General features: G+C 49.7%; 1 protein-coding gene across 18 annotated transcripts in view; it reads left to right on the top strand.

Moving 5' to 3' along the window:
- EHMT1 (euchromatic histone lysine methyltransferase 1) overlaps nt 1-23,357 on the top strand; it is a 97,110-nt gene that overhangs the window by 12,715 nt on the left and 61,038 nt on the right. The window contains exon 1 of one of the 18 annotated variants that reach the window (XM_046901789.1): nt 1,948-2,252. The exons of 13 other annotated variants lie outside the window; for them this stretch is intronic. Coding sequence is in view for 1 of the 5 variants with exons in the window: in XM_040649084.2 (XP_040505018.1) it covers nt 19,715-19,777 (63 nt within the window). In the remaining 4 variants the exon portion in view is untranslated. Of the gene's footprint in view, nt 1-1,947; nt 2,740-13,769; nt 14,188-19,707; nt 23,263-23,357 lie in introns of those variants that run through there. 4 more of the 18 variants (XM_046901794.1, XM_046901792.1, XM_046901793.1 and 1 more) reach the window with 4 other exon arrangements.

Consider the following 23,357-nt stretch of genomic DNA (forward strand, 5'->3'; position numbering starts at 1 on the left):
TGAAATTCTCAGGGATCTGAAGTTCTGCAGTACTAGATGGAGGGTTCCCATTTGCACCAGGGTCTGCTGCAAGTTTGGATCGCCAAGTAAGAGAATCATAGAATGGCTTGGGTTGGAAAGGACCTAAAGATCATCTAGTCACAACCCACAGCTAGACAGGCAATTCTTTGTTCTTTTCTTAGTTCTTTTTTCTTTACAGGCAATCTGCACTCAGGGCATAAAATGTCCAGGGGAGATTTCAGCAAGGCTGATTTTCACCTGTGTTGCACCATGTTGACAGCCCTAGCTGCATGCAGCAGCAGTGAGTCTGAATGAGGGGAGGGCTGGTCGAAGGAGAAGGGCTGTGCTCCCTCCTTCCTGTGTTCTTCATCCAGCTGAAACCTTCATGCTACTCACAACAAATGAGGAGTGTCAGAGGTGGATGTCACTGCATCACGTCCTATCTACTGCTTGGTAAATTAGTGACACAGCAGTGTCCTGTGCTGCTGGAATCTCTCTGTCCTGGCTTGTTTTTTTCAGCCAGGTTGAAGGCTGGGTGCGTTTTGAAATGATGATATTTTAAAATGGAGAGCAGCTTTGATTTATTGACCTGCAGCCTCTATGAATCGAGCCGTCTGGGCTGGCATCTGGAGATAAGAGGCTGTTGAGTAATTGCTTATTATTGACTGATTGCCAACTTGAGCTGTTTGCTTGAAGAAGAATCAATAGTAGTCTTCAAAGTCTGAACTCTCAGGGAGTATGACTGGTTTCCAAATGGGGGATGACGGGTCAGGATAACACTGTATCTGATATCCCGACTCCATGTTTGGGTTAATCCTGCGATAGAGGAGGAAATGCAGAACATGATCTTCCTGCACCGAGGCTCTCACATCTACCTGCCTTACACCCGGGGTTTCTCTTTGCAGGCGTTCTCAGGGACTCCAAACCTTTCTCCACCTGAGCTGAGCGGGAGGAGGAGAGCAGCATCGTTCCGCAGGTCCCCAAAGGACAGGGCAGGGGGGGGTGGCTGAGCAGCCTGTGCTGTGACACATCCCAACCAACCCGTTTGGATGCTTTCTAAATACAACAGTGCATCTGTTTTGATGCACGGCAGCAGAGATTTCCTTTTTGTGGGTGATTCTATTTAGGTGACGGCAGAATAAAAACATCCAGTGTCACCATACGTTTTATCATCCCTTATGGAGACGGTCGCTATGGTGAGCGTTCATTTTAAGAAGCAGACGTGGTCCTTATTTAACACTATCATGACATGTTCTCTTCTTTGAGGATTCATGTGTAGGGCCTACAACAAAAAAAAAGGGGCTCACGGCATCGAAGGCACTCAAGACTTGAAAGAAATACACGTTCAGACCTTTGCTCAGCAGGACATGCAGCTGACGTGTGGGAAAGCAGCAGCCCCAGGAATGTGGGACGGTGCAAATGGAAGGAGCTCTTCCTAAAGCATAAATATTTGCCCTCAATTTCAGAGCTTTCTTTCCAGCGGGAAGGCTGCGCTTCGAGGTGCGCTCTTTGGGGTGAGGGAGCGATGCCTCTGATGGAGCAGTTTAATTATAACCCACAATGGTCTGGGGGAAGAGTGGACGAGATTACTTGGGCAGCCTTGTTTAGACACTGGATTTGTTGTCTACCAGCAAATCCTCATTTGCATGGGTCCTTAATCTGTGGAGTTAAATGTGTCTCGGGCTCCGTTATCTTCTGTGCTGCGGAGTTGAGAACTAGATTTTTCAAGCTGTTCCTTTTCATCTGAACGCTTCCCCCTCCCCCGTGCCCCAAATTATCCTCCCTGCTTTTTTAATTTTTAAAGAGCAAAGATGGCCAACAAGTGATGCAAAAGGCAGAGCTCCGGGCAGGGGAGGCTCTCTGTGCCTCGTCCTCCAGTGGGCGAATTGTCCACCAGCTTGTGGAGAAGAGTCAAGCCCTGAGCTTTACAACGCGTCTGGCAGAGCAGCCCCTTCCTGGGAGGGCACCCGCGGGTGAGCAGTGCCGAGTGCTGCAGTGAGCCCTGCGGGGATTAGCACTTCTTTTTGGGGCTGTTTAACGTTGCCTGTCGTCCTGAAATGGCATTTCCTCATGTCTGCAGCAGCCCTCATTTCATGAAATGGATGCAACTGCTGAAAAAAGATCTCGCGTGAGCATGCTCACTGGAAGATTAATCCTTTAGAGGGAGTTGGAGAGTTAAGCTACTGTAATTTCTCTGCAGTTGGCTGCAGTAAACAACTGCTCTAAAGACACGAGGAAAAAAATTGACGGAGGTACATGGGATTAACGTACATGTCTTTTTGTGTTTCTCCTTTAAGGTTGAGGGTTTGGTGAGGATTTTCTCGAGGAGAGCCGGGGAAGAGGGAGCTGCGGAATGATTTTATGGGTGACCTTCATGTCGTGGTTTCTTTTTTCCCTCCAGGCCAAAGCAATCCTCTCGCAGTGCCAGGCCCTGCTGCCTGGCGTTGTGGTGTGGGGCTGAGCTCAGCAGCGAGGTGGGGCAGCACCCAGCCCGCCGCAGGGGCGCTCAGAACCCAGCGGGACTCGATGCCTCCTGCGCCTGCTGGAGAGAAATTGTGCCAAGGGATTGGCTCTGAGTGCCTACCGAGCCATAGCCTCCTTTTTGTGCGTGTGCTACCTGCTCCTCCCCATGCATGAGGAGCCGCGAGCCCAGGTCAGATGGGGAGAAAGAGGACTGTTGAGGTATTATTTTGGCTTTGCTTGGAGGCGGCTCAGTGCTGAGGGCATCTGGGCAGTGAGGTAAGTGCAGCAGGCACCCTGTGCTGTGAGCCTGGCTGGAGGATGGGGCTCGGTGCCCTGGGTGCTCTGTGTCTATGTTGGCCAAGTTCTTGAAGCACAGTGATGGAGAGCAGTGGTACCCGCATGGCTTGGTGGTTTTGGGGCTGTTTCAGCGTGGTGCTGGTGCTGGGAGAGGCGATGCTCCCTAACCATGGCTTGTATCTTCAGCTCTAAGCTGGATGGGGCCCTGGGCAACCTGGTCTAGTGCTCAGTTGGCAGCCCTGCCCACAGCAGGGGGTTGGAACTGGATGGTTTTTGAGGCCCCTTCGAAGCCAAGCTGTTCTGTGATTCTGTGCTACTCTTAGAAGCTTCTAGCTAATCCTGCAGAGCAATGAGGAAATGGATGTGAACCAGCAGCCAGGCACACCCGGCCTTGGGGTGGGGCGTGTTGGTGGGGTGCCTGGCTGGAAGAAACCCCGTCCCTTTCAGCTCCTGTCACTTGAGATCTCTTCTGAGCACATCTCCATCCAGGGCTGTGCAGGTGGAACGGCGGCACTCCTTCAAGGAGCACATAGTAAAGGGGTGCAGCTCCTGTGCTGCTTCTGCCACTGAAAATCTGCACTTTGCATGGCTGGGACGCTTGTCCTGGTGCCACCCAGTGTTAAATGCACATCCGGTGGCAGCAGGATCTGTGCATGGTGTTGTGTGTTGGAAGGCGTTTCCTTGGAGAGGTGCAAAGAAGGGAAAAATAATGCAATAATTTTGCAAATGTTGGAGGTTCCCAATGGTGGCTGTCAGTTCGCAGGTGGATGCTGAAGCTGATTGAAGTCTTCAGGAGGGCAATCTTGATAGGGGCTGTGTTGAGCTGGGGATGCTGAGTACTCGACGACAATATTGCCAGCCCAGTGTTGAGGTTTTTAGCTCCGTCCCTCCTTTTCTCCTCCCTTCCAGAAGCTGTGGCCAGCACAGACTGTCTGTGCTCTGAGAATGGGTTTTGGGAACATTGCTGGGTGTGCGTGCAGGGGAGAATAATTAACTGCCAAATGCAAATAGATTGTTTCTTGCCATTTCAGAATCATTGTAATTTTCATTGAGGATGGATTAATTATATCCTCATTTTGATGGGGGTAAGGAAAATGATAGAGATGCAGCCATATAAATCTATATGGGAGGGACGTTGCTTTCAGAGCGCTGTTTTGGGAGCCGTGAGAACAAAGCTGTGGCTCGGGAGGCCGTGGTTGTGTGGGGATCAGCAGTGCTGTGTGCTTCTCTGTGCTTTGGTGTCCTCTGATATGGATTTTTACCGTGTGCCATTGATACCACGTGAAGGGATTTTCAGTTCTGAGAAAAACGGCGAAATCTGGGAAAGTGAGTTTGGTTGAAGAGCTGGGAAATAATGCTTTGAAAAGGGGGATGTCAGAACATGGAAACAAACCTTAAGGGCTGTTTCAGAGCAAGGCGTAACAGAGGCACTCCATAACTGGGGCTGTGCAGGTGGAGGGCTGCTCTCTCAGTGCAGGATCCGACAGGTGGGTGGCACCAGGGCTTCAGGCTTCCTTCTCTCACTGTTGCAGCCCCATTGTTTGCATGGCGAGAGGTCACTCAGCGTGGGCACCAGCACACAGGTAAAAAGGGTTAGTGGAGGAGACAGGGACGCTGCTTCCTTCTGCCATGCCCTGTGACTCAAGGCCGAAGGGTGAAGCCTTCCTCCTCTTCTTTAGGAGGTTTTAGAGGAAAATGGGGAAAATGAGCAGTGAACAGAGCTGTTAGCCTGTTTGGAGTGCTGTCCTTGGGAAGGTGTTGGTAGGCAGAGCAGAGGGGTCAGACCCCAGTGTGGCTCTGGGGCATTGTGCATCCCAGCAGTGGGGCTGTGGGGGCTGTGCTGCCTGCAGGGGATCCATCTCAACAGAAGCAGCAGAGATGCAGAACTCGGGGTTTCGGGGGGATCCATTGCCTGGAATTGCAGGTTCTGTTTTTTTGCAAACCCTGTGCGTACGGCCGGTTGTGTCCCTTCTCCATCAGCGTAAACGTGCTCACTGGAGGAACTGAAAGCTGAATTGTGACTGTAGTAGTATCTGAAGCAGAAGCAAATGGAACTGAGTTTCACAGGTGGGTCTGAAGAAGCCTGGTGTGACTGCAGCCACTGCAGGAAGGAGGCAGTTACAGCCGGGGAACGCACTGCACCGAGCCCTCGTCAAACCGTGACCGCTTCAGAGCCTGCTGCCTTCTCTTCTCTTCCTTCTAAATGCGTCAGCCAACCTTGAGTTAGTCGCTAATGACTTTAAAACCAGGCATTATGGTATGAACCTTGTAATTAGTCGCCGTGATGAATCCTCTCTGCTGGGAGGCGCAGCAGCTCTCTGCCTTCGTGCCTTACCAGGGCTCGCTTAGAAGGAGCAGTTTTATCTTGTGCCTTCCTGAGAGCATTTCAACACTCCTTGTTGCAGCAGCATCTCTGTGCCCGAAGCTGCTGGGGCCCTGGAGAGCTGACCCAGCAGGCTGGAAAAGGCTGGGATTAGAGGATTTCCCACCCCCCCCCCCCCCGTCCCTGGGGGTTAATAAGGGGGGTTCCAGGCTCAGGGGAAGGAGCAGCATTTCTTAACCTGGCTGTGAAATTAGTAGGATAACTCAATTCCCGTAGTGGATGAGGCTTAATGAGCTGATATGTGTGGAGAGCGTATGTTTGGACTTCTGAGTGTTGGAGAAGCAATCCAATACAGTATGCTTGGGAAGACTGGGTCTGTGGGGAAGAGAATGGGGGTGCATCCAGGCTCAGGTGTAAGGGCTGGGACACCCAACCTCCCCATCCCTGTAACCCATCCTGAGCCACGAGTCTGCTTCTCCTCGCTAACCTGAGAGCTCATCATCTCATCTGATTTTCCAGATCATCAATTTGATTTCTCAGTCCTTTGTGTTCCCAGAAATCTATGCCTCCATCAATTACCTTTTTCCTTTCTTGAGGCCGTAGCAACCTTGAACCAAAGTTTCCGTGCTATTTTTGTACTTCACACTGCTTGTTAGAGGAGTCTGTCAGGAACAACGGGGTGCTTCTTACCAAGCTATCCCCAGAATTTCTCATCAATGATGACTTCATCTCACGCTACCGTGCACCTGAAGGCTGTTGTTCATTCCTACTGCCAGTGCTGAGACCTCTCCTTAACGCTCATTGGCAAGCATCAGCACCCAGCCCTCCTCTGCCTGGCTTTGAAGCCTCATTCCTCCTACAGTGCTTGATATCCAGATAAATTCATTCACTTCAATGGACTCAGTAGGCATTCCCTGAGTGTGGATAGGGGGGGACCCTAAAATGCTGGTCTTCAGAGCTGCGATGGGCGGACAGACAGACAGACAGCTATGAGCTCACAGTCCAAGGTTATTTAGCTCCCAAACTTCTGCTCTTGCCTTTCAAACTCCACCCAAGAAAATCTTTTCTTTGCAAATAAAAATGAAGACAGACCCCTGTTTTTCATAAGTTGCAATTGTGTTCTTGTCTAAGCTGATTATTTTATTTATTCCAATAATCCTCTTCCAGAATAAAGGAAAATTAATTGTCTTCCTATTTCCATAACGATTTGCCCTTCAGAGAGTTGCCAGGCAAAATGCTTAAAACCTGAAATGAAAAGATGGTGAATGTTTAAAATCATTGAGCTACTGTAGGAACACGTTTGTATTTTAATAGGGTGGTATTCAAGTAGTCCCAGAGAGTGCTATTTGCTCTGTGTTCTGTAGGATTACAGTTTTTTTTTTCCTTCTGCATATTAAAATGGGGTCATGGCTGCTGCAGTAGATAGTGCACGTCTTATGTAGGATTGTGCTCTCAAGATGGACTGCCTGCAATTGAATCCCTGCAGTTATCTGGTGTTAATGGGGAGTATTGTCCTTGAGTTTGTTGTGTTTGCCCGTCCGTGCCTGGAGGTTTTGGAGGTTGGGTGTTCCTTGGCTGGGATGGGAGCAGGCCAGCCCTGCAGCAGCTCTTTGCTCAGAGCCCACCTAGCTCTGTTCTGTTTGAATGCTGTCCGACTGATGAGACATTACCTGGTTGAGTGTGGGGAGATGCTGATGTGCTGCCTTATAAGGTTCCAAAGTGCTCCATAGCAAGCTGCTGTTGATTTCAGTATTTTAGGATCCATTGCTAAACTGGCATGGTATTTTCAGCTCATATAGTGCCAGTTTCCTGCTAGCTCATTGAGGTGGATGTCGACACGCCAACCTACACCAGCAACAGCCTTGTTCTGTAGGCATGTTCTACATGTGCTCAATGCGGAGGAAAGGTCTGAATGTCTTTCTGCCCTCTGGGTAGAGTGGGGAGGGCATGAGGTGGTGCTGCAAAACTGGGTCAGAGCCCAAACTGTGGGGCCAGGGCACAGCTTTGGAGCCATTGCCCATCTCCCTCTGCTTTTTTTGGGCGTTCGGAACCCCATGTAGGTCGTGCGTGCTGGAGCAGAGGATGGAGATGTAGTTTTGTGTTGTTGCACCCCAGTGCTGTGGTAGGGCTGTGCCTGTAAGACTCCTTTTTCAAGCCTGCAGAGGGGTTACTTTCCCTGTAGAGCTGTTGTTGGAAGAGATGAAAATGAATGGTTGGTAATGATTCCTTCTGGAGAGAGAACTGGAGAGATGTATTTATGTATATAAAATACAGATATGTTTTCATACACACATATATATACACACATATATATACACACATATATATATAGGTGTATGTGTTTATATTTTTATGGGTCGGATTGACTGTAGATTGAGCTGTGGGTGTCCCTGTTCATTGCAGGGGAATGGGACCAGATGACCATTAAGGGTCCCTTCCAACTCAAATGATTCTATGATTCTAAGACTGAAGAAGCTTTCTGCTGTTCTTACTGCCTTGTTGCTTTATTGTGGTGCTGGCAGAAAAGCTGCCATGGCAGAGGTGATGACTGATGCACCTTTTTGTGGTTTCCTCCCAAGAAACCCCCCAAAAACGAGGAATGGATGATTTAAAAGAGGGTACAAAACCAAAGAAGAAAAAAAAAAGCCAAACAGAAACTCTTTATCACATCTTAAATCTTCTCCCCCCACATCTAAATGTGCTTTTTAAGGAGTACAGATGCTTGTTGGCATAGAAACTACAGGCTCAGAGTGGAGCGTGCGGATGGAGAAAGAGCCGTTCTGCATGAACATGGACTGAGCCTCCACAGGGGGCCCGAAATCTTTCACGAGGCCAAGAGAATTGTCCAGATGTTGCTGGAATTATAATGGCACTCAATATTTGGGGGTTCCAATCTGTGCTTAAATCATAAAAAAAAAAAAAAAAAAAAAAAAAAAGAGCTCGAGATGTAGGGAATGCAGATAGGTTAGCAGTGGGCTTCCTTTTCTTCTGAAAGAATCTGGAGTCCAAAAATACTGCTGAAATCTGTTTGGCTCCGAGCAGTGCCAAATCCCCATTAAAACATGTGGATATTTCTGTGGTTTAATCTGTTAGAAATGCATTCAGGATCCAGTTATGTTAAATTAAGCAACAATATTGGCCTGGATGCCGCTCGAAATATTAAATGTGGCAGTCGGAACACCAAGCAAAATGTTTGCACATTTTAATCGCTCGATGAGTAATTGAGTTTCTTTGATTGCCCAGGAATGATGGAGGGCGCTTAACGCTGCCCCTGCTCTGCCCGACCTGCGGCTGTGTGGGATGGGGCTGGGGGTGCAGCCCCACAGCCTCGCACTGTGCTGCTGTAAGGCATGCAGAGGGCAGGAGAGCAGCGTGGGGGCTCAAAACTCGGCCACGAAAGCACACCTTTTAGGGTATTTTTGTTTTTGCTAAAAAGGAAGCGAAAGCCCGTTCTTTTATGTGGGATGGTTTATTTCTTTCAAAACCTGAAGCTCCAGTGCAATTTCCTGTATTATTTTAATTTTAAGTATAGTAACGGTGTGATGATAAGTGGGGATTATTAATGATTTACGGTCATAGAAAGTGAAAATATAAGGCGTAATGTAATGGAGGACGTTGCCATAAATGTTCTCTGCAAAGGCAGTGGGGAGAGGAGGCGGAGATCTGGGCTCTGAAAAGAAAAAAGGAGGAAATTTCTTATTTTAGGAGGAAATCCTTTCCTCAGAGGGCAGTGATGCCCCGGCACTGCTGCCCAGAGCTGTGGGTGCCCATCCCTGGAGGTGCCCAAAGCCGTGGATGGGCCCTGGGCAGCCTGAGCTGGGGGGCAGCCAGCCCATGGCAGGGGTGGGGCTGGGGGCCGGGATGGCCCTTCAACCCAACCGACTGTGATTCTGTAATGATATTAAACCCACAGAGATGTGGAACCTAACAGAAGTCGGAGCCTTGACAAGATTAAAGTCTGGGTGCCATGTATGTGGATGCTTGTATGTGTGCGTTCAGTGGCCTCTACCCGTGCAAGATGGGTTGGAAACAGAGGAGAAAGAAAATAGGAGAATTAAAAAATAAGGAAGAGAGTTCAAAGCAGAAGAAAAACGACACAGACAATGAATGCTTGAAAAATGAGGAACTTGGCACGTGTGCTTGTGGGCAACTGCAAAGAAAACAACCCCTGATCCCAAAGCAGAATGCAGGGAAAACACGTCAGTGTGTAACAGGGATGGGACGTGGGTGAAGATGGCAAACAAAATGGGGGTTTGGAGACAAGTGCAGATCGTTGTCTCTGCAGAAGGCTGCAGAATATTTGCTTTAATTGCGCCTTATGTCAGTGGTTAAAGAAATCCTCCAGGCCCCCGTATCTTGATGGAGTGATGAATGGGAAGGGCTGGTGCTGCAGAGGGCCCCGATTCCTGTTGTTTAGGGCAGGATGGAGAGGTTGTGGTTGCCCCATCCCTGGAGGTGCCCAAGCCAGGCTGCATGGGGCCCTGGGCAGCCTGAGCTGGTGCTGGATTTGGCAACTGGATGATCTTTGAGGACCCTTCCAACCCAAGCCATTCTATGGTTCTATGATACTCTGTCACTCAGACCTGTGCTGAAGGTCCCATTTACTGGCACCCCTCCTTGCAGTTAGCTGTGCTGCGTGAACACCCAGTCCTGGCATTCATCTACAGACCAGTGCATGCAAACTTCACTGCTGCAGGAAAATTGGTGCTCATTGTGCTATTTATGAACCACGTTCTTCTCCCTTTTGTCTGCGTATCACAATGGGTGCAGCCTCTTTTTGCATTTTTATAGTTTAAGGTCAAACTTTGCTTTACAGCCTCCTTGGGAACAGGGCGTGTTTAGGTGAGATCATAGGACTGTTTGAGTTGGAAGGGGCCTTAAAGGCCATGTGGTCCCACTCCCTGCACTGCACAGGGACACCCACAGCTCCATCAGGTGCTGGGCCTCTTTGCTCATGTTCCACTCTTCCATGCCTTTATGTAGGACCACTCCAGAAACACAGCAGTTAATTCTCCCAGCCTCAGTTTTTTCTGTGAAATGGAGATGCTATAAATTTATATTATAAAGAAGCCATGGCTATTTTATTGTAAGCAAATCACAGTGCATCTGTCTGGTTCTATTTTGCACAATGATGTTTAGATACTTTTTCCTGTATGTGCTCTGCTTTTGACTGGAAAGAGCTAGATTGTTTTCCTTTCTCCTCCCCACATGCTGGCCAGAGCAGTGCCCAAAGCTCTAAAGTTAGGATAAAACTAGCAATTATAACACCAACCTATATGTGATATAGAGTGCATGTATTTACAGTTGGGGATTTGCTTCCAGGATTGGTTTACTGCAGCAGGAATGGAAATGCTATTCAGTGCTGTTCATCCTCACTCGAAGGGCAGTGCATGGAGATTCAGTCCTCAGGCTGCAGGGTGAGATGCTCTGAGTGGTTCTGCCTGACATTTTCAGGGGTAATTTTTTGGTGCTTTCTGTTTACAATTGAGTGCATTGATCCTACTGCAGGCACATCCAGAAGGACAGCAAGGTTGCTGTGTCAGTGAAGTGGTACTTGCAGGGTGGGAGGCTCTTTGGTGCATTGAGCCCAAGCTGTGACCTTCAGAAGTTCCACCAGTGGTGGCAAACTGCTGGCTCCAGTGGGCAGGAATGGTGTGGCCTTGGGCTTTATGTGGAGGAAGGAGGCTGGTTGTGTTCAATCAGCTTCTGCTGGAGCAGCTCTGTTGGCTTTCCCTAACGTGCTGGTATTGATGTCAAAGAGCCAGGCTTGCTCCCTTGGATGTTGAGGTAACTTCAATCTGAGATTGCATACAGCTCAAGCCAGGCGTGTTGGGCAGTGAGCAGCCCCAGGACAGCTTGTTTCAGGAGCCGTAATTTTATTTGCTGTTCTCACATGCATCCATTGTACTCCTTATCTGACAGGTTTTTGAAAGGTACTGAGCAGTTGTAATTCACAGCGAGGGCTCTGCTAGGTGTGGGTACCAATTCCCTTTGCAAAGCAGGCTGTGGATAACTCAGCTCTGAGTTTTGCCCTCCCTCTTCTGTCTTGCCCACCCAGAGAGGTTGTGTGTCATTGCTGCAGAATTTACAGCCTTCAACATGAGGACCTTTGATGCAAGCAGGCTGACTGGGAGAATAGTTATGGTGCATGGAAAGGCTGACTCCCCACTTAAGCACTAATGCATCCCCTTAATGAGAAGAAGTTGGACTTGAAGCTGGCCAGGCATCTCCAGAAGATGTTACTGCTTTCCTTCTCACTGAGCCTGTGCTTGCTCTCCAGTCTGCGTGGAGCAGGTAAGCAGTACTGGTGCATCTGTTGGAGCAGCATGTTAGGAGCAATGCAGGATTTCCCTCTTACATTGTCCCTCCACTGGAACTTTGTACCCAGCCTAGGGTAAGCACGTGAATCCGCTTTTCCTTTTCTTCCCTCCCTCTTCCCAAGGAGACAGTGTAAATGCCATGCCTTGAGTGTGCGTCTATTGAGGGGAAGAAGGGATTTTTAAATAGCAGTGAACTGGTTTTCCCTCGGTGCAGCAAGCCAATTGTTCATTAATAATTAATAATAAAGTTCTTACGAACTTTTGTTGGTATGTGAAGCAACTTTAATTCCTTTGCATCAATAAGGGCTGCAGGTACGTCTTCATTACATTAACAAAATAAAAAGAAGGAAGAAAGCAATGCTTGCAAATTGGTCTTTGTTTCCAAGGAAACAAACTTGACATGCTTGAGCTGTGCGAGATGCAAACTCTGCTAGATTCAGCAGACATGCCTCAGGATGATATGGTCTGAATATTATTTTTAAACCACCTCCAATTTGAAGGCATGGGAGAGGATGAGAATAGAATCTGTCGGCAGGGTTTGCCAGTCTGCGCTGAGCGGAGGCGCCGCACGGTGCCCTGGCGCTGCCTGATGTGGTGAGGAGCTGATCGCGTCCTGCCCTGCTAATGGGTGTCCCTATGAGCGTCCCCAGAGAGGGGGCACTGGGGGGGTGAATGCTCTGAGGAAACACTGCAGCAGAAGTCGAGGTGTGGGGGCAGAGAAGTGCTGTATTCCAAATGGCCGTGGTTTATCGCGGGTCGCTGTGCCAGATGCCTTGTGCTCTAATAATGTTGTTGTACAACGCAACTTGCTTGGCACGAAGGGCTGCCTTGCATCCAGAAGTCAGATGTGAACGCCAACACTTTGCTATCACAAATGATTTGCTGAAAAGCTCGAGGTTGACGTTCAGATTGAATGTAGTGGAGAAGAAGAGATCCCTCAAGTAGGAGAGCGAAATGCAGAGCTGTTTGCGTAGTGCATCTGACACAAGTGTGCTGCGTGCTGATGAAAATCACACATCTAACGTGGCTTATTGCATTGCTCAGAATCTCTTGGTGTTTTTGTCATTACCTTGGAAGCTTGGTGCAGGCAAAGAGCTCATTTTTGGCGTTCCCTTATCACTGTACTGTGTTCTGATGTTCAGCGTCAATTGAGGTTTTGATCATTTATTTGCTTTATTTGTTAGCATTCTGTTGGAGAATTGCACCCTCAGCACCGAAGCAGTGCTGTACATCCACAGCACAAAGACCAGTGAGGACTGCCTGATGTGCACCAACCATTCACCAATTGGAGCACCCACAGCAACTTTCAGCTTAGGCTCAATGCAGTGACAGGGCTGTGCATTGCCTGGGGCTAGCGGTGAATATTTGCCCTGGGCTGCATAGCTTTCCTCCAAACTTATTTTCTTTCTCAAGAAGTTGCATGATCTGGAGGGGACAGGCAACACCCAAGGGCAGGGGATGGGCTCTGAACACTAATGAAGCTGTGGGTGTCCCCATGGGTGTCCCCATTCACTGCAGGGAGTTGAACCAGATGGCCTTTAGGGATCCCTTCCAACTCAAATGACTCTATGAGTCTACGACATGAAGTCTGTTAGGAGCAGAGTTCTGTGTGACGGTAACTCAGTGTGCACATTGTTGTAATCCTCCAGCACCAAAAGCGCCCAGTGAACTTCAGTGTTGTGTCTGTGCCTATGTTGTCGCTTGGAAAACTGGAGAGGAGAAAAAAGGTCCTCTATTTATTCTGCTTTGAAACATTCCTACCGTATGGATGATGGAAATGTGAGGATGGAGGTTTTCAGAGCCGGTTTGCTAAAACCAAACCTCCATTAATTGCAGGTCCTTAGCAGAACACAGCAGGAAGGGTGTTGCACTGTAGGCTTCCCCCCCTCATCCATCATGCTGTTATTGCAAATTCATTGGGAATAAATGTCAAGGTTACAGTGGATGGGGCAGTGTTGGGTTAGCTTTAAGACAGAGGGGAGCACTGTTTGCATTATGAACTAAAAGCAGCAGTTGAAGCCTATGGGGGAGAGAATATTACTGGTATTTTGTGAAAATATTGTAACTTGTAGAAGGCCCAGAGTGCAAAACACGCTGGTTTGAGAGTCTGGAGGCAATGCTTCTTTCTGCACGAGGCTTACTGAGACAGGGTTTGCCTTGCTTTTGTTCTAAAGCAAGAAGTGGGCAGGCTCAGCACACCTGCAGTCCCGCAGCCGGAGCTGTGCTGATGGGCGCAGGACATCGCTAGTCAGGGTGAATCCTGCACCTTTTTTGTTTCTTCCCCTTTTGCTAATGACACTTCCTTCTGCTTACATGTCATCAAAGCTCTGTAATGGCTGAAGATCAGCCCGCACTGAGCATGCTCCGGAGTTGAAGCTGCACCCATAGAGGGAGATGGATGCGTGGCCGCAGGAGGAGCAGGCCTACAGGCAGAGGACGGCCACGTGCCCAGGTAGGGCGGCTGCTGGAAGCGGTTCAGGCTCTGCACAGCTCCACCACCACCACCAGCCAGCTTCGTGCTGCCTCCTGCGGACTGGAAAATCCTGACCTCGGCTGCCTGGCGAACCTCCATGCAGCAGGGACCGGGCGAGCTCCAGGGTGGTGGCCCCGAGGAGCCGGGCTGGCCGCCAGCACTGCAGGGAGTGCTGGGCTGCACCTTCCCCGCGCGAGGCGCTAATTATCGTTAATGGGAAGCCTGGTGGGGCACGGACCTGCTCACTGCTCCGAGATCTGTCTGCGATCGTGGGAGGGTGAAGGAACGTCAAACTCCAGCTCTCTTCCTCGGTCTGCATTCCAAGGGTTGCAAACAAATCTTGCCAAATCAGCTCTTCCAAATTTGCACGGAAAGGAGGGAATCTGTGCGTCTGTTCCTTTGGCTGAGATTTGCTTTTCTTCGTGCACTGCTTTCTGGGTTTAACGCGTTGGCAAATGGTTTGTGGAAGGAGTGGGGCTATGCGTGAGGCTGGACTGGTGCACTGTGTGCGTGGCTGCAGCCCTCTCCAGCCCCAGTCACCCGCCCTGGTGCCTGCGGGCTGTGCTGGGAGGTGCCAGCCAACCCGCTGAGGGTTTGGGCTCTCCAGGCCTGTGCCAGAGAGCTGCAGGGAAGATGTGGCTTTGCATGGGGGCACTGCTGAGCCTTTGTGCCCCATGGGAGAGGTGATGTTGGGCGTCCCTGGTGGTGCTGGTGAGGTTTGAGCAGAGGTGAGGCTTGCTGCGTCAGGGCGTCGTGCAGGCTTTGGTGTTGTGAAGTTATTGCGTTTCACTTTTACGAGCAGAACACTCTGCGGTTGCAGCCTTCGGTCTGCGTGCAGCAAGGCAGGCTGGCTCGCTCCTCAGGGCAGCCCTGCTGCTTTTCATCACGCAGATCAGCACATGGCGGAGAGCAGCACACACGTTTTTGTTTAATGGCTCTGTCCCAGGTGACACACTCAGGTCAGTCTGGGTGATGAGTCACATTGCTGCCTAAACTTCATGCATCTTTGTTGCCCGGCTCTGCACTGCTGGCATACCCACCCAGTGCTTCCAGCGCCTTCTCTGGGCAGCCAGGCAGGGAAGGACCCAGCCCTGGCCGACAGGCAGCTCGGCTCCCATGCGGGGACCAGCTCGGTAGGGGCTGGTTTTGGCAGCCCCAGCAGAAAGCCAGCTTGAGTCCGTGCATCCTGGTGATGCAAGCTGCACTCTGTTAATGGATGCTGGCTTGTTTGTGGTTGGGTGAATGCACAAAGAGAAGCGTTTATGTAAAATAAATGGCATTGTAATCGTACATGGAAAGTAAAAGGTTTTGATTTATTTTGGCTCAGATGGAGGCTGCGTTTACAGCTTTTCCAATTTGATCCTGGTGGCTTTTTCTCCTCGCGTGACTCTGGCACTGAAACGATCTCGGTCCCATGTTTTCATGTATGGTCTGTCTCGCTTGATGAGGAAATTTGATTAAACAGTTTGGGATGCTGAAAACCACTGGTGTGATAATATCCTATTGTGCTTGTGTGTAAGGTGTAAGGTAGCCTTAAAGACCCACTGCCACCTTATGGCAGTTGCTGAAAAGCAGCCTCATCTGAGCCAATTCTGTACTCACATCATGCTTGCTTTATTTCTCTGCTCTTCTTAACTGGTGATATTTGCATGAAGGCAAGAGCTTTGTTTTTGGAGAGTTCATCTGCTCCTTCTGTTCCTTGCAGCAATGTATAATGTCAGTGGAATCGCTTATAGAGCCATCAACTGTGGTGCTGCGACGCAGGAGTTCATGATTTGGGGAGGGAGAGAAAAGCACCATGAAGAGCTCATTCTCTCCCAATGAAGAGCGTGCTTATTTTCACGTGAATGCCCTAATGCTTAAAAAAAAGAGGTGTGAGGTCAAAGAACAGGGAGCTGCGGAGCACGTGAGGCTGGTGGGCAGAGCCCTGGTGTTCCAGCAACGCGGTGCAGCAGAAGCGAGGTTGAATGTGAGCGGCCATTTTCCTGCTGCTCTGCTGGCAGAGGACTGCTAATAAGCAGCGTGGCTTTGTGCTGCTCCCATCCCACCTCCCAGCCCCCAAACAACCCCATAAACCGTTTGTTGAGCAAACTGGGAGTGTGGCTGAGGGCAGAAAGCTTGCTGGCTGTTGCTGAGATGGGCTGTGCAAGCGATGTTTGCACCCTCCCTGAGCAAGGCTGCATTTGTTACGGTGGAAGTTCTTGATGTGCAATAGCTGAATGAAGGGGAGAAATGGTGTTTTCAGCTTTCCAAAATAGAAGGAGCCGCGGTTACTATCAGTTAAAGCTGAAGGAGTTTCTAATTGGGAACTGTTAGGACTACAGTATGTTCTGAATTACAGCTGTCTGGCCAATATGCTTCTAAATAAAGTTCTAGGATTGCCCCCAGAAATGAAATAACTCATTGCATGTTCTTATCAAACAGAGCGGCATCTTCCACAGAGCTCACCTCTCTACAACTGTTGCAACAGCACCTTATTTTTCTCCCTATTTAAATGTTTTAAATCCCCTTTTTGGTGTATGTGATGTACTCAACACGGCGTCCTGGGGAACGTTTCATGTTGTCTGTTAACGAAAGGCAGCTTGCTGAAACTAAAAGCAGGAGGAGGGGAGATGGCTTGAAAAGGTTTGGGTAAGAAGTAGTAATAATCAGGCTTTGTGATCCCAGAAGTGTGCATTAATGAGTGAATGCTCCTTCAGAGCTGATAGCTGAGGCTGGATGTGGACATTTTGGCTCTCTCAGAGGATGCTGAGGACAATCAGTGTGTCCTGGGAATGGGCACTCTGCTTAGGAAGTGGTATAAATAGTCACCGAGGGGGGAAGGAGGCGTTGTAAGAGTTCGCGTCTGAGCAGAGCAGCACTTCTTAGCAGTGCAAAAGAACTCGGGATTCCAGCAGCAGTGCTCTCTGTATATCCAGAGCCCCTTACTGGGGGTGGTCCGTTTTGTTGTGTTTGTGGGATAGCTTCTGAGGAGCACCCAAAGGAGCTTCAGCTGTGAGCAGGTGGAGGGTCTGAGCTGAGAGAGGAGAACCCCCTGCGTTTTGCAGGGCTAGATATTGTTCTTCCTATAGAAAGCAACATCTCCCCTTGCCTCCCACTTGCATTTCCGCTGCAAGGGAGCTGTGAAAATACCATGTGTAATGGTGTAATTAAGCAAAAGCCCTCAGGAACCCACTGTCCTTTGTGCCAAGCTGCTGCCTTCGTCTTGGAAATGTGAGATTTCTGAAAGGGGGTTTTCAAGCTTTGAGTGGGGAACCGAGGCCAGGGAGGCTCAGTGTCAGCATAGCGGGTGTTGCTGTGGGCCCTGCTGGGATGTCTTTGGGAATGGGGAGTGCTATGATGCCCAGCATGCTTTGGTGGAAAAACTGGTGGGGAATCCTTGGGGTAGATAAAGGGGAATGCTTCATGGAGTGTGGGCGGCTGTTGTCTCCCATGCTGAGCAAACCCCCTTCCCCCGCCATTTCAGAGACACGTTTCATTTTGCAGGAGAGGGGAAGGCAGGCCAGTGGGCTTCTGCAGACAGCAAGTTCCTGAATGGTTAAAATGTGCATCCCTCCGACGTGCCAGCCTGCGTCACGGGTGGGGGGGAAAGGCTTCCTGTCTTGTGGGAACTGCTTGGGAAAGGGCTTAGATCTTCAGGAAACGGGGAGATGGGGCTGCGACCCCGGGGAGATGCTGGCATGGTGCGGATCCAAGGATTGGTTGTTGGACTGCCTGCACCAGCCTGATCTGCGTGGTTGTTTAACACATCTTAATACGTTCAGGGCTGAACATGAGATGTGCAAAGTGTCTCTGGGTTGCTTCTGCTCTCGTTGTATTTTTAACCTCGGCAGTAAAAACATCTGTAGCGTTGGGGTGCGGTGGGGAGCGCAGGAAGACTGAGTGCTGCAGGACGGGTCCCTGTCCTTTTCTCTCTGAAAGGGGATGTTGGCTGTGGTCCCTCATTGGCTTTGCATTTAGGAATATCTTTGTTTCTATTTCTGTGTTTTTAATGAAAGCTTGGTAATTTCATGCTGCAAGGAAAGGCAGTGCTCCTACAGAGCCATCTTTGGTTTGAAGCACAGTAATCTTTTGATGCTGTGGATAATACAACTCAAGTCTGTGTAGCTGGTTCTTTTTGCTTTTGTTTTGAGGTTTTTGGGGTTGTCCTCGATCATTTACCTCTCTGCCTTTCAGCGACTGATAGAAAGGCCAGCAAAATCTCATTTTATGTATATTAAAACTTAAAGTTTACATCAAACAAAACCCCAGTGCCTGAAAGAGATATCCTTGCTTTCTACTGTCACCTCAAATATTCATTCCCTATGAATTTCAGTCATCTCAATTTAGCCTTGTGTGTTTTAACTGTTTAGTAGTGAAACTTCTCTAGAGTGCAGAGAGAAAAATAGTGTCACTGCAGCTGAAGCAGACCCAGAGCAGCTCTCCTGCTGCTTTAACTATCGCTGCTTTGCAAATGTGCAAGGACACAGTGGTGAAGTAGCTGCTTGGTCTCTGATGCAGACACAATAGCAGGACATGCTGGCGCTGCTCAGCAGAGGAGAGGAGGGAATGGGTTGAGCAAAGCAGGCGTTGGCTTCATGCTTGTGCTGGAGGTGTGAGTTTGGATGCCTGCTTTTTATGCAAGGCTCAAAGCAAATAAAATCATTGGGCTTCTCAAAACCTCGCCATGGATTTCTGTGGCTTTTTCCCCCACTCTGTACAGGCATTTCCCAGCCCCCAACAGCCCACTGCAACACACTACACTGAACTCGTCTTCATTGTAACAGTTAGCCTTCAAGACAATCATCTTCTGTGTTCTGATTTCATGGAAAATAGTTTTGCTTTGGCCAAGAGCAGCCAGGAGGTGCCACAGCCCATGTCTGAGTTTCCTCTTCCTCCTCTCCACTTCTGGCTGGGTTTCTCCCTTCTGCCCCACATGGGCAGCCCTGCAGCCGTGGGGCACCGCACTGCCAGCCCCACTGCCAGCCCCATTGCCAGCCTTGTGCTTGCATCCTTTCCAGCCCTGCACTGCCTGCAGATGTTTCTGCACATTGCTTGGTTTCTCCGGGAGCATGAGCAGATGCAAACGTTGCCAAGACTTTGTGCTTAATTGTTAAGGAGAACAGAGACAAACTACTTTTATTTTGAAGCTAAAATGTTCTTTAATCTTGCTGGCTAGGCCAGATGTATCATATGGTTTGACATAGGCTGAGCTCAGAGCTACTGCACCTCGCAGTGCACTCGCTATCACTTCGTTATGTTTTCCCCCCTCTTTTTAATGACCATGGCTGTGATACGCTTTTAAGGTTGGTTGTACCAGGTCATGCTGTATTATAACTCCTCGCAGTGGAAGCCAGCACCCCTTCAGCTCTGCAGGTCACATCTTGAATCCTCTTGCAGTTGGACACTGCACACTTTAACAGTTTAACCCGTGTGCCTTCGTCCCCCTCCTCACAGGTCAGACCCTTGATTCAGCAGTACAAAGCAGCACAGGGATGTCCCCATGCCACAGCGCGTCCCTCCCCATCCCTGCTCCCCTTCCCTTTTTTTTTTGTGGACAAGGGCTACTCTTGAAGGCCACTGAAACAGAACACATTCTGGGTTTAAAGGGCTTTTTTTTTTTTCCAGGCAAATGATCAGTTTGAGGCCTGGCACCCTGTCAGAAAGTTGACAGATGATCTGCATTACCGGGGCGTCCCTGGGATGCCCGGGCTGATCGCCGCTCCAATGGACGCTGGAGCCTGCAGGTTCTCTGTGAAATGGCTGCAGCTTGGAGGGAGCAGTGAAATGGTCTCCTCTGGGCATGCTCACTCTGTAGAGGGAGCTTTTATCACATGAGCAGAAACTGAATCACTGCTCATGAGGATCTGGAATATGCAACTCTTTGAGTCTTCCCCAGGAGAAGACCACAGATGTCTGCAGGTACAGTAGCTCGCAGTGTCCATCTCCCATACCTCATAAATAGCAGTGTCCCTCCGGTTGGGGCTGCAGGCAGCCTGGCGCCAGGTGGGAAAGGAGAAGCCTCGGAGAGGAGGAAGACAGTTCAGATAATCATGGCTGGATTCTTTTTTTTGTCAATTCTCTCTTTTCTTCTGCCCTGTGCGAGGGAGGGAGCGCAGCAGGACGGCAGCCACGCGGGGCAGGGCGCTGGGGCGGTTGGGGAGCAGCCTGGAGCTGCCTTGTCAGCGTTTGACTGCTCTTTTGTGTTGTTATGATTGTGACTTTGTTCTGTTCCATGGCCTTGCACGTACATCTGGCATTACCTGGCTCAGGGGAAGCTTGGGCTCTGGATCCGGGCGGTCTTTTGTTTGCCTTCTGTGGTGGGGAGGCTTGTTTGGAGGGATGGCATTTAATTTTATTTTAGGATTGGGTTTTTTAAAAAAAAATTATTAAAAAAAGATATGTTTAATTTTTTTATTTTTAATTTTTTTTAAACATGAAATCTTTGGAGAATTCGGATCTACCAGGAGTTCTCCTCGCTGTCAGAGGAGCACAGGCCGGGGGCTCAGCACTGCCCTGGGGAAGGACTGCAGAGGGCCCCTGGCCCAGAGAGGCCCTGTGTTGGCTGCGGCCTACGGCTCCCTGCTGAGCCTGCATTTGAGAGCCATGCTGTTCTACCAACGAAAGGAAAAAAAAAAAAAACCGACATTAATTTTGGGGGATGTTTTTCACCCTCATTTTATTTTATTTTATTTTGTGATTATTATTTTTTTCCCCGGTAGTAGTTCGCAATCCATGCGGCTGATTAAAACAAAACATCCGTGGTTGGTGTGGTGGCACGAGGCCCAGGCCTGCAGTTTATTTAGCTAAAGCTCAGCCCCCCGGCCCCGCCATCCTCTTGGGTTTTTGGTTGTTTTTATTTTGCTGTTTGTGTTAAATGCAGATACTCCGTGTGTGCTCAGCAGGCCCGGGGTTGGGCTGTTGGGCCGTGCTGGCCTGCTGCTGGGCATAAGGCAGCAATGGGCAGTCATTGGGGCTTCAGCTCCGCACCTCCCTGCCCGCTCACAAGGACTTCTCCTCCAGTAAACATGCACCGAAGGAAAAGACAATGAGAGGAAGTCATGAGGAGAGGTTTCTTTCTGGAAGCAATGAGTGAAGGCTTGGCTGTGGCCTGGCTGGCTCCTGCCCAGAGAGCTGTGGTGCTGGCGGAACCAGGCCGGCATGGAGCAGTGCTGGTGCCCGGCGAGCACAGTGACTGAGCACCCATAGCACCTGGTGCTCTGTGGCCTTCAGAGAGTGTTGTGAGAGCCACGCCGACCTACTGCTTGGAGGGAAGACAGAAACCTCAGACTTGGACTTCAGGGAAGTTAACAGCCCTAAATATGGACATCTGGGTGCTGTTTTGTTTTTTCCCCATATTAAACTGACTTCGAAGTTAAGTCCAGCATGAGCAGCCTTCACCACCTTTCAAGACGATCAGAATTCCTCCTCACCCCACCTGTGGTGATCATGTGTGAAGGAACCCAAACCAGCCTCCTGCCCTTTGCCTCATTTTTTCATCTCTCATCGCAAGCAAACAGTTGGATTTCCCTTCAGGGCGACCATCCCCCCAGTTACCCAGCGTGGCCCCACAGGCCCTACAGCAGGATTGCACCTCTCCAGTGCGGAGATCGGATCCCATTACGGGGTGAGCGCAGGGCTGCCAGCACCACCTCCTCTGCCCGGTGCCATCTCAGGATTGCATGCTGCTTGTACAATGGCAGGGAGCTATTTTGTTCAGGTAAACAAGGACATTTAAGGAGCTTCGCTGTCGTGACCAGCTGGTTTGTGGATGGCTGGGGGAGGGATGACTCGATTCCTGAGGCTGCTTTTTGTTGTCGTTTTGTCTTTTTCCCCTTAAATTTTTCCTTCTCCTCATCTTGCTCCTGGAGCTGCCAAAGGTTGACGAAGGTCCACAGTGACTACCCTGCAGTGGGAGAAATGTCTTGCTTTTGGTTCAGCCCAAAGACTTGGGGCTCTGGCAGTGTGCGCTCCCTGCTCTCGAGGCTCAGAGGACCATATGTTCCTGCAGTGAACTGCAAAGCCCGTGATTTGGAAGCGAATCTTGAATTTATAACCCTTAACCACCACTTTCAGCCGATTCTTTTCAACTACTGTAAATTAAATGAGTTTTGAAATCAAACCCTCTTCACAGACGAGACCCCAGCAGCCAGTAACGTGATCTCCCCTGACGTTCAGACTCGGCTCTTTGCAGATCTGTCTGTCCCTCCTCCCCTCCGGTGCCTGTTTGAACTCCTTGGTCTGTTCCGCAGCGTAGGAAATGTCTGGCTCTGCTGCCTGGTGGTGTTGGTCCTGGAGGGGGGCAGCGATGGAGGACGGGCACTGCTCAGCAGGGTTTGGGGTTATTGGTAAAGCAGCTGGAGAGAAACTCGTTCACTGTCTGGGCTAATTGGAATGTGTTTTTAAAAATAAAAGGAAAAAAAAAAACCAACACAAAAACATCACTGGGGGAAAAAAATGTAGAGCAAGCTCTTAAAAAATATTCTGGGATCCAAAATACCAACTTGCTTCCCCTGATCCAGGTAACTGCAATTCCCCGAGGAGGGGGAAGCCTGGTGGAAGTGGTGGAAAAAAGGGAGAGGTGGTGAGGGTTAAGAAGATCTGACGTGTGAGCGTCTTCCCTGCAACGCTGCCATACTGTGTCGGAGCAGCACAGTGCCTCTTGTAAAAGAAGCTTTGCACAAATTGTCCTTGTTCCAAGGATGAGGAAACCTCCATGTCTTCTGGCATTTTCTGTCCAGCATAACTTGGAGCTGCTTTCACCTGGAAAGCATGATAAACACAGACGGGGAGAGGACTGGAACACAGAGAGACTGGAAGCAACCTTGCAATGCTTTTAATGGAGCTCTTGGTGTTAAATGAAGAACTTTTCCCCTCCTCCTCTCCTCGTTTTCCTGTGTGCCTGCAAAAATACTCTGGTTTGCATTTAAAGGAGAAAACTGTATGTGCTGGGACTAAGCCAACTTGTTTGTTCAAGGGAAATACCATATTTCCAAGGCTTTCTTTCTCAGAGGAAGGCTTGACAGAGGATGGCAGACCGGGCTGAGCATTGTATTTTTAGGTGGCATCGAAGCACAGTTGTGATTTGAAGAAGCTGAAATCATGGCTGGCATTCTGCATTCAGCTCGACGAGACCTGTGCTCCCCTCACCCCAGAGAGGGGTTAACTTCTTCCTCCTAGACTGTGTGCTCCGAGCAGGTGGATTTTGACCTAAATCAAGGGGAGAAACAGCAACAACAACAACAGTAAACTGCAACTTTCCACACTTTGCAGTTTCCCTTCTCCAAATGGGATTTTTATTGCAAGGCAGGAGCTCGCCCCTGGCCCGGCGGTGGTGAGGAGCAGCAGGGCTGTGAGCAGCCGTGGTTGCAAACACCAGCTCCTCTCCTACTGTCAAAAAATGGCAGGTCAGTGTGCGTCTGTAAACAATGCAGTTATGAAATGGCAGCGCCAGGCCGAGCTGAGCATGCTCAGGAGCTGCCTGTAGGGGGAGGTGAGCCGA

Source organism: Gallus gallus, chromosome 17 (genome assembly GCF_016699485.2).
Source record: "Gallus gallus isolate bGalGal1 chromosome 17, bGalGal1.mat.broiler.GRCg7b, whole genome shotgun sequence".
NCBI classification, from domain to species: domain Eukaryota; kingdom Metazoa; phylum Chordata; class Aves; order Galliformes; family Phasianidae; genus Gallus; species Gallus gallus.